Source organism: Stereum hirsutum, assembly GCF_000264905.1.
Source record: "Stereum hirsutum FP-91666 SS1 unplaced genomic scaffold STEHIscaffold_22, whole genome shotgun sequence".
Taxonomy (NCBI): Eukaryota; Fungi; Basidiomycota; class Agaricomycetes; order Russulales; family Stereaceae; genus Stereum; species Stereum hirsutum.
The window spans coordinates 131,932-141,822 of record NW_006763152.1 but is presented as its reverse complement, the minus strand read 5'-3'; the positions used below and the strand labels follow the sequence as shown (position 1 = coordinate 141,822).

General features: G+C 51.1%; 3 protein-coding genes and 1 non-coding gene across 4 annotated transcripts; 2 read left to right on the top strand and 2 right to left on the bottom strand.

Annotated features, from left to right (window-relative positions):
• Positions 1–118: 118 nt before the first annotated feature.
• Positions 119–2,140, top strand: STEHIDRAFT_143031 (uncharacterized protein; the record flags this gene model as incomplete). The annotated part of the gene is made up of 6 exons (XM_007310846.1): positions 119–171; positions 234–292; positions 368–382; positions 453–481; positions 556–689; positions 933–2,140. Coding segments are annotated over 6 exons (1,498 nt in total), but the record flags the coding sequence as incomplete, so codon positions are not given.
• Positions 2,141–3,219: 1,079 nt separating this feature from the next.
• STEHIDRAFT_68932 (ARM repeat-containing protein) lies at positions 3,220–6,298 on the bottom strand (the record flags this gene model as incomplete). The annotated part of the gene is made up of 10 exons (XM_007310812.1): positions 3,220–3,657; positions 3,715–3,787; positions 3,873–4,174; positions 4,238–4,312; positions 4,377–4,680; positions 4,740–5,075; positions 5,127–5,206; positions 5,280–5,426; positions 5,830–6,099; positions 6,155–6,298. The coding sequence occupies 10 exons, from the start codon at positions 6,296–6,298 to the stop codon at positions 3,220–3,222; spliced, it is 2,169 nt and encodes a 722-aa protein (XP_007310874.1).
• Positions 6,299–6,710: 412 nt separating this feature from the next.
• On the top strand, positions 6,711–6,804 carry STEHIDRAFT_t313. Its single transcript has one exon. It is a non-coding gene; the product is annotated as a tRNA-Asp (tRNA).
• Positions 6,805–7,116: 312 nt separating this feature from the next.
• On the bottom strand, positions 7,117–9,229 carry STEHIDRAFT_150815 (MFS general substrate transporter; the record flags this gene model as incomplete). The annotated part of the gene is made up of 9 exons (XM_007310845.1): positions 7,117–7,314; positions 7,371–7,459; positions 7,538–8,157; positions 8,215–8,271; positions 8,325–8,383; positions 8,445–8,521; positions 8,579–8,811; positions 8,871–8,933; positions 9,009–9,229. 9 exons carry the CDS (start codon positions 9,227–9,229, stop codon positions 7,117–7,119), a joined length of 1,617 nt encoding a protein of 538 aa, XP_007310907.1.
• Between the last annotated feature and the right edge of the window lie 662 nt (positions 9,230–9,891).

The following is a 9,891-nucleotide window of genomic DNA, read 5'->3' as shown; positions in this document are numbered from 1 at the left end:
GACGCCACACAGCCTTTACGGAGGAATCCACCATTAGTCACGTTCACGTGGATAGCGTCACATCTCCTTCGTGACAACGCGCTTGTGCTTTGCTTGTGCTACTTTGACCTGCGACCGCGATGGCTCAAAAAGGTCCTGAACCCGTTACTGAGGAGAATGAGTATACTGTCGGTATGTGTCCGTGGTTAGAAGTCTAATTTTTGGTCTCTTATAATTACGGCTCATAATCCTAGAGAAAATACTCAAAGCTTGTGTATTCACGACGGGTCCGAATAACTCTAAGAAGCTATGGGTATGCCTCTTTGCCGGTCTTGATTCCCACAACGGTACAGCCAAGACGTAGCTAACTTCTGTTGTTTCCTTTCAGAAATACCGAGTGAAGGTATGGATGTCAGAAGCAGACGTATCATGAGCATGCAATGTATCTGATGACGTCCATGCAATTACCTTAGTGGCAAGGATACAGCAATGAGGAGAATTCGTACGTCTCACCTTTCTCTCAGCATTCGTGCTTGTATAGACAACGCATCTGAAACTGTTTGACGACCCAACAAGATGGGAACCTGCAGAGTCCTTCGTGGAGTCAGAAGAGATGATTGATGATTTCTGGGGTCATGTCGGCATGGTACCGCGTCCTAAAGCCTCGCAATATAGTTTCCTCGAGGAGATTGTCCCGGATGATTATGCCGGTGAGTTATGAATTCATCTCGTTACTCTCTCCCACCACCCAACTTTGAGTACACCTCTTGCGTCTTCACAAATGTACTCCTGAAGGTTACTCTCTGCGACAGAGCCCGTAATGTGGCCCAGATGCTGTGGCGCCCGTTACAATCCTCACAAAGCTCCTATCCACGCGAGTCAAATCATACTCGTCAGGAGTCTACTTACAACTGCTCCAAGTTCGACACGTCTGACCACCTCCCTCTTTGCAGAAGAATCCGTTCGGCAAATGAGAACCAAACCTTTGGCCCAAACTCCTCTAAGAAATGGCCGAAAACGGAAGACAGCAGATCCCGTCACCCCTGAACCCAAACGAAAGCGTAATAATGTTATAAAACCCACTGCGCCCAAATCATCGCCCAAAACCACTTCCAAACGCACCGCAAACCCTAAATCTCGCTCGAGGAAGCGTGCGGCAACACCAACACCCAAGGAACTCACACCAATACCACAAGCAACAGGGTACAACTCCGAGATGGACGCTGAAGGAGAAACCGTCACCGATATCGTCGAGACACGCTCCGACCCCGGAGAACTGGATCCTTCTTTTCCCGTATCCTTTTCGCAATCCCAGTCTCAGTCCCAGACTCAATGGCAGTCTGACTTCCAACCACCACCATTGCCACTAAATGGTCATGACCATTCCGAACCTCTTTCTGCTATCGAAATCGGCATGAATGCCCAGACGGATGCGACGAAGACTGCGACCACATCCGCTTCAGCCTCTGGTTCGGCAGGCTCGAACCCCCATGTCCACGCCCATCGAATACCCGCCGCCGCCATCTTCGCAGGGAACTTCGACCTATACGATATGAGTCTTCCCTTCCTCAAAGACGCTTTTCTCGGCACAGGTCTTGCACGAGCCATGCCACTTCCGAATTACCAGGCTCTATACGACGAGATGATATCTTACCAGCTGCGAAACGACTACACGGCGCAATTCTACCTTGCTGCAGCTAATGATAATGATAGGGGAGCACCATCACAGATGAAGGCGAGAGGGATTATGGATGAGAAGGAGCGGCCTCGGGATATAAGGCTGCTTGATCTTCGAGAGGTTGATCATGTGGTTTTTGAAGGTTCGGAGCGAGGATTCTTTCATTGTATGGAGGATATACCCGATGGAATGGGTGTTGTGGGTGAGACGAGTACTTTGGGTGGAGGTGGACAGGGGATATTCAAGTTAACTCGGGCATGGGTGGAACTGGACGAGGGAGAGGGAGAAGGAAAAGCACCCGCGGAGTCGGGTTTGCCTGTTAAGGGGAAGAGCACGAGACCAAAGGAGGTGTTCGAGGGGTGCTTCAAGCTCGGTTTTCCAGGAGGCGGTAAGACGCACCAGTCCGCGTTTTGGGCCGTTAGGGCGAGGGTAGAGAGAAGGAAGGAGCTCGGACTGGTGAAGAACGCTCCGCCACCTTTGTGAGGTTCATCGACTCGTTCGCCACTGCTCATTAGACATTCTATTCCCTGTTTTACGATTTCTTGCTACCGTACTTTATGCTCTGCATAATCCGAATGAGGACCGTCTGTCGAGCCATATCACTTATAGTCAAATAGTCGAGTATACCGTATCAATTGTCCCATAGTACCGTATAAATCACATAGAGTAGGAAACAGGATCATAACTCTTCCCTTCGACGACGACGACATAGCAAATTTACGCCTTCGGGCTCGTCACTTTCTTCTGCTCCTTCAGCTGCGCGATCCTCTGAATTTCCGAAGAACAGACGACGACAGTCAGCCTCAAGGACGGCTACCAGATGAAGAAAGTAAAAACTAAGCACGTACCTGCTTCCTCTCCTCTTTCCTTCTCGCCATCTCCGCCGCCTTCTCTTCCTTCGACATACCCACCGTACTCACCGCATGCGGAGCCGTCAATTCATGCTCAGCCGCTTTCGGGCTCGATATCGGGGTCGGACGTTGACTCGATAACGCAGGTGACAGCGTCGAGGAGCGAGATGGCGCGAGGGACAGCGGTGGTGCATGCGTTGCGTGTTTTGGCGCAGGAGCTGTGTGTTTGCGTATGGGGTGGGTTGAAAGGGAGGAGAATGTCGGTGCGGGCTTGGTGTCGATGGCGCCCCAAGGGTCTTCGTCGTCTAGCACAAATACGACGGTCAGTTCGGGTCCACTCTATAACGAGGGAAATGATGATACCGTGTTCAACAACGTCGGCGGTATCCCCAAATCCGAGACCTACAGCATTCACTGCACCCTTCGCAGTTGGCGCACTTTCGAAGGCACCTAGACCATCAATTACCGGTCAGCATCCCTTACGGTTTACCCACAACCGGAAGAAAGGAACGAATGAAATAAGAAAACGTACTCCAATCATCTTCGTCCGCATTAACATCAATCAAATCCCCATCTCCCACACCCCACGCATCCAAATCATCCTTCCCATGTCCATTCATATCGAAATCATCCAACTCGTCCGCCAACTCGGCAGGCATCCCACCAGGCAGCGTCGCACCCTTCTTCTTACCGCCAAGCTTCATCGCCCCTCTATGCGTCCCAGCCCCAAGACCAAGACCGCTGGGCTTCGGTTTGGTGGCGGTAGGGATGGAAGGCATAGAAGGTGTTGGAGGTGCGGAGAAAGAGGAATTGAGTGCGGGGCGGGTCGAGCTTGGGACGGGTGGTGGGGCGAGTTGGGAGCCTGAGGCTGCGGGTTCGATACTGGACTGCATCTCGCTCGAGGTGATCTAGCGGGCCAAGAATAATCAGAACATATTTGGAACCATAAACAGTCCACGTCTTGGGGCGTTGGATAGAAGGAGAAGAGAGGCGAACCTTTTTACCGAGGGAGGATATAGCCCAGCCGGCGAGTGCACCGGCGGCACCTGCTGCTGAGCTGGCGATGGTGGCTTGACTGCTGCCATTGGTTGCTGGTGGTGCAAAAGCCCCAAGGGCGGCGGGTAATTCGTTCTGTGGAGCGGTTTCTGGCTGCAGGGCGTAGATAATAAGTGACTGAAAGCCGGAATTGGGTGCGACTAGACTTACCATGGTGGCGGCATGAGTCTCCAACCTCTTGATGAACATCTCAATGGCCTTGAACGCCTGGTCTCGCACAAGTCTACGAAAAATGAGAAGTCAGCATCAAGCATAAAACCACCTCATCGCACCACCAGCTATCCGAACGTAAAAACAATAAGACTGACTTCTCCTTATCCACCAGAGCCCCCGCCACACAACCCACCACCTTCCCCGCCAACTCATCCATCTCGAAACACCCCACACAGGCCATAAACGCCATGATACCCGCCACCCTCGCATGCACGAACTCGTCCTTCAACGCCTTTGCGAACGCCATGATGAGCACTTTGCGTTTCGTGTTGTATCCGAGATTGGGACCCAGGCGGCCGACGAGGATGCAGGCGTTGGTGCGGATGGAGGGTTCGGGATCGGATTGGAGGCGTGCGAGGTGCCGGAGGAGGTCATTGTTGAGGATGCGCTCGGAGAACTGGGTGGTGGCAGGTATTAGACGTTGGAATCTGGATGGGCTAAGGGAAATTCGAAGACTGACCTTGTCAGAGAGAAGCCCGATAGATTTAACGGTTGCCTCACGGATCACAGCAACTGTATCCGAGAAACCAGTTTGCTGCCGTAGTTCACATGTAAGTACCTTCCGTCCATCGCGCATGAGAGCAAGTAAGGCATCATACCAGATTTGGCCAAACTTTGTCCACCACCATCTTCTTGTCCAACTTATCGGCGAATTCGGGCAACGCCTCCAGCAGCGCCATCCTTGTCCCTCTATCCGGGCTTTCAAAAAGCTTGATCACAGGTTCCAGAACTAGCTTGCTGTACTCCTCCGGAGGGACATTCTTGCCTAACTGGATGACGAGAGGGAGGATAGAGGACGCTGAAGTTGCTAGTGCTGGGACACCGAGTGAAGAGAGGAGTGAAGGTAGGATGAGATGGGTGGAGAATGTAGGTGGTAGGGTAGGAGCCACGTCTTTGATTGTTCTGGAAACGAAGTGTTAGTCTGTTCACGGCTTAATAATGAAGTGGGTGAGGCGAAATACCGTAGAAGAGCCAGTCGTTCACCCTCAGCCATGAGACCAAAACCGTCCAAGCCTTCACAAACGCGCAGTAATCTGTTTTGTTTGAAGAAACCACCCTCACTTGCAGACTCCGTCATCCCAACCTCAAGGAACATCTTAGCCGTCATTCGGGTCTTGGGATTAGGATTGAGTAGTCGCTTGACGAAGGGGAACAATGATGCTGGGATGGCACCACGAGATGAAGCCTGTGGCGGTGGATGAGGTGGGTGCACCGTAGGTGGTAGTGGTGCATCGGGATTGAATAATGCATGAATGAGCAAGGCGAGGGCATAGCCATCTGCAGCTGGTGGAGGTGTCCTGTTCGACCATGCTCAGCGAGATACGATTGTTTATTACGAAGTAGCTTACTCTTTCAACGCAGACCAACCGCTCTTCTTGACTTCAGGAGAGGCGATTGAGTTGGCTTCTACCATCAAACCGCCGTAAGTCTAGACACGGGTGTACAGATGAGATGAATAAATGAATGGCATTTGGTGAACAGGGCTCTGTTAATCTACGTACATAGAGAACAGCTGCTTCATCCTTCGGACTGCTCAACACCTCAAACCCGCCTAATCTCCATTCTCCCCTCGTTGATAAAAAGATAGAACCAATCCGCACGCTCCCATGAGTCGAATTACCGGGATCATTGACGAACGCCAATGCGGTCTAAAAGAAGTGAAAATGAGCCTATGATTGGACTGGATCCTCTTGGATGGTGTGCCCGGCCTCGCAGCATATTAAGAAAAAGAGTATGGTGTAGGAGTCTGGGAAATCTATCAAAATACGAAAACGCAGCGTACTGAACTGTCACTGACGGGGCCATCAAATGGCTGTGGCGTGCCACCGCCACAAACGGGCTCAGACGTCCAGTACTTCCTTCACGTCGTGCATGTCATAGCTCCCAGCTAGCTCACGAATGCCATTCCATCGCGGCCAATGAAATCGTGATGTTGGGGTAATTGTGCGTGAAGAGCATGAGTGGCACGAACAGGGGCGGTTCCTCCAAGCCACATACCGCCGCCCCGTCGTCCAAATCGAAAGCAACGATTGAGTAAGAGATGAAGCGCACCGTTATTCTGTGAAGCCCCCAAAGCAACCAGTCCTGCTTATCCTGCACACTCTTGCCCGACATCGACTGTAACTCCGCCGCTAGAGGCCGTACCGGCTCGGTCATGATGTAAATTGTTGTCTCCGTCTCGACAGCGTCCATAAACTTGAGAACGTCTGGATGACGCATAACTCGAAGTTTTCGTAGAGTGTTCTTCGCGAGTGGTAGGACATTTCGTTTGTTTGGCTGTGAACCATCGAACTCAAAGATAGAGACTGGGGATCCATCGTCCTGGAATTAATTATCAGTCATTCGGCACGGATATTGCATACGACTAGAGACAGACGCGTTTCGTGCCGTCATACAATGTCCAGATGCTGGTGTTATCGAAGGAAGAAACTCTCTGGCCAAGTGAGAATGGAAGGTTGAGACCTGATTTCTGGACAAGGGATGAGACAGCGGCAGATCCTAGGGTTCTGAGGTAGTCCATGTTCAGGAAACGAGATGCGGGGACTTCAGAAAGCCTCCCGAGTACTACAAGGATATTGTAATGAGAAGGGGTATATGGTGGTTGCGGAGTGAACGTTATAGCAGGGCTTTTGGTTCTGAGCTCAAGTGCTGAGCTATAACGTGGCACTCTGTTGATGTGGTAATAAAGTCTGCTGTGGCGCCACACAGCTTTCTTCGTACCGTCACCTGGACTCAGCATGGGCTTGGTAGTTCTGCTACTCACCGTGCCAAGAAAAACTTCTTTAATAAGGCTATAAAGTCTTAATATGTCCAGAATTTTACAGGCGACGAGAGGTCGTAGATTAACGACGTTGAGCGCAGATTCTACGTATACCCTCGACAAACTCTCTGATGGCGGTGTATCTATACTAGTACAGCATTCTCCAGCAAGGTCCCTGGTAGTATATCGGATTAGTACACGCGCCTGTCATAGATGGCGTCGGGAATTATTCGCGCGAGAGCGGGGTTCGACTCCCCGCCAGGGAGGTCATGTAACATCCTTGCTATTACTTTTTATTCCTTATGATTTATTTCTGGAAGTACACTATCACTGACTATCAATTTCGCTGGCTGTAAGCTCACAAAGCGTATGTAGGACGTTCGTGTTGCAGTACCCGAGATAAATCGTAATAAAGACAAACCAGACCAGACTCTCGAGGCGTGTACATCTCATACGTCCCAAGATCACCCTCAATATTGAGCCTTAGCCCTGTATGTATGTACTCATTGTCGATTCACGACACACGCGGTCTAATCTCACACCCGTAATTATAGGAAGGAACTCGCAACACGAAGGCTCTAAGTTTGACCACTCACTCTCCGTCTCCTCTCTTCCCTCCATCTCGGCCCAAAGTGTATCGCCACAAACAGGAGTGGGCTAACGGCGACACACATCGCTGCCATTACGACGTATGTCCAGCCCGGCTCTAGTGCTTCGAGGATTAGATCGATGACGGACACAAGGGCTGCACCGAGACCGCATCGGACGAGGTTGTTCTAGAGTAAGGAGTAAGTCATCGAGATTTGACGAGAGAACTAAATGGAAGGCTCACACAACCAGTGATAGTTCCCCCTTGCTTGGGGAAGAGGTCGACGAGCAATATGGAAATCGTGTTCATGACTGCGTTGGAAGTATAACCAACTGCGACAGGTCATTTTGAGTTAGTCTTTGGTGTCCGCCCTCCTCGCCGCGAACAGGAGAGATTGGAATAGAACGTACTGATGATTTGCAGCACCAAAGGTCCCGCAATATTCACCTTCGCCTGCAAACACCACCCGTATCCCGCTAAACACGCGATATAAATCCCAAGCGAAATCGGCATCGTCCTCAACCTCGCCCTCTCAATCGGGAACTTCGGATCAATATTCCCATCTTTATCCCTCCCCGCAGCATCCTCTGCGCCGTCATCTATACCGTTCTCCTTATCGGCCTTCGCCTTCGCCGCCATCTTCGCTTTAAACATCGCATAATCCCTATCGAGCCATTTCCCCACGGACACCGAGCTGATGAGCATTCCACCGCTGATGGCAAGAAAAGCCAGCCCGAGGTCTGTTTCGGAGAGGAAAGGATATGCTTCCGAGAAAAGAGTGGAAAGAGTGGCGGTGACGGAGTAGAAAGCTGCGTAAAGGATGCCGTTAAACAGGAGTAGAACGACGATATCGGGATTCAAAAAGAGGCGGAGTGGGTTTGAGAAGGGTTTAGGAGGAGGCTTCGTTGCGGCGTCGGGTAAGACGGCTGAGCGTGATTTGCGGCCGATAATGGGGATGAGAGGCATGTTGAGGGGGGGTGGCCGAATACTGCCATCTCCGACGATGGAGCGAAGCGTTTCAGGAAGAACGCTGCGAGTTTCTGTTAGAGAATATTTGAGCAGGAGGGGTCTTGAAGAAAGTATATACCAAAGCATCCACACGAAGGATAAGGCAGCAGCGATACAAATAAACCAGAAGATCGACCTGAAAGAGGTGAGCGGGGAAATTTCTATTTGAAGCTAGAATATATCACGTACCTCCATCCCAGCCCTTGCGAGAGTCCGCCACCGATTACTGGCCCTATACACGGACCCAGCTGGGAGAATTTTAGGTCAACAATATTTCTTCATCAAATCCGTTGCCAAACGAGAACTCACCACACCACCGAGCGTCATAACACCGACGAACATTCCCCGCTCGCCAGGATTCGCAATATCTGCGATCACGCCGACACCTGTCCGTCGCACGTCAGTATACAATTGACCCTCGCAAAAGTGGGGAGTTTTCTCACTGAGAGACACTGTACTCGCAGAGCCCCCTGCTTGTACCGCACGCAGCAGCATGAGAAGCCAATATGCCGAAGTAGGCGTCAAAGCCAACCCCATGGATGACAGGGCGAGGATCAGCATGCAGAGAAGGAACAATGGTCTGCGCCCCCAATAGTCTCCTAGTGTGCCCCAAACCATCGGCGCAATAGCTTGAACAACCATATACACAGTCACGGAAAGATTAATCAATTCGACACTACATGTTCAATTACTAATAAGAGATCCAACTTATTATAATTGTTATAATATACACACCTTTTGTGGAATGCATCGGCGATAGTGGGAATAGCTGGGAAATATATATTCGCGGTGAGAGGACTACGAGAGACGGCGTTTCAGTCAAGTGTGGGGTATAAAAAAGAACAATACAAAGAAGGAGAAGAAAATACAGACCTATACATGGCAGCAAGACCACACAACGCCACTAAGAACCACTTTTCTCTGGCCGTGAAGACGCTATACGGCCTCTCCTGGGAACCCGAAGCTGGCGGTGTCACCGACGCCTCCTGCCCAACAGTAGATTTTTCGTCATGTCCCTTGGTAGACTTGTTGTCATCGGGCGTTGGAGTGACGTCCCGACCAGATCCAGAGCCTACAGATTCGCGCTGCGACATGGTAAGAGATTGAAGGAGCCAACCCTAGACCAGAAGAGCCAGAGGATGAAGTTGAAGGAAAGTGCAGGACCGGAATTGGCAAGGCCCTTATATGCCCTGTGGCCTGCCTTCCGGTTCCCCCAGTTTGATCCCGTCGGCGATGCGTCGGTAGCGTCGCAATGAACCAACCCACGATCCGGATAGTAAACATAGCACAAACTGAGTCGAGTCAACGAGGTGGGTCGTCCCGTGAGAGCGATAGCCGCCGATTCGTGATTTAATTTTTACCAGCGGCAATATTTGTACCTGCCAGTGCTAAAGAGCGTTATGGTATGTTGTCTGCGCTTTCAGTGAGCTGAAAAGGCTGGGAGATGTATTCGTGTGTTCTCTTTGAAGCCGACTCGGAGATGGAAGTAGCACACAAAAGAAGTTCGAACACTGTTATTAGCCAGGCGAGGTCCGGACGACCGGCAAATTACGTGTCTCCCGGCGGTCCACTTGTAATAGTGGCGTACGACAGTACTAGTGGCGCTCACAGCGGAGAGAAGGGGGCGATGAGCTACTTTACACACGCAAATCTCGGTACAAGGGTTAGAGTGACTTGCTCGTGGACTAATCATAGAAGACTGTGTGAGGCCGACCGCGAACCGACCCTCGTCCTCCGAGTCCGAATTTAAAGCTTT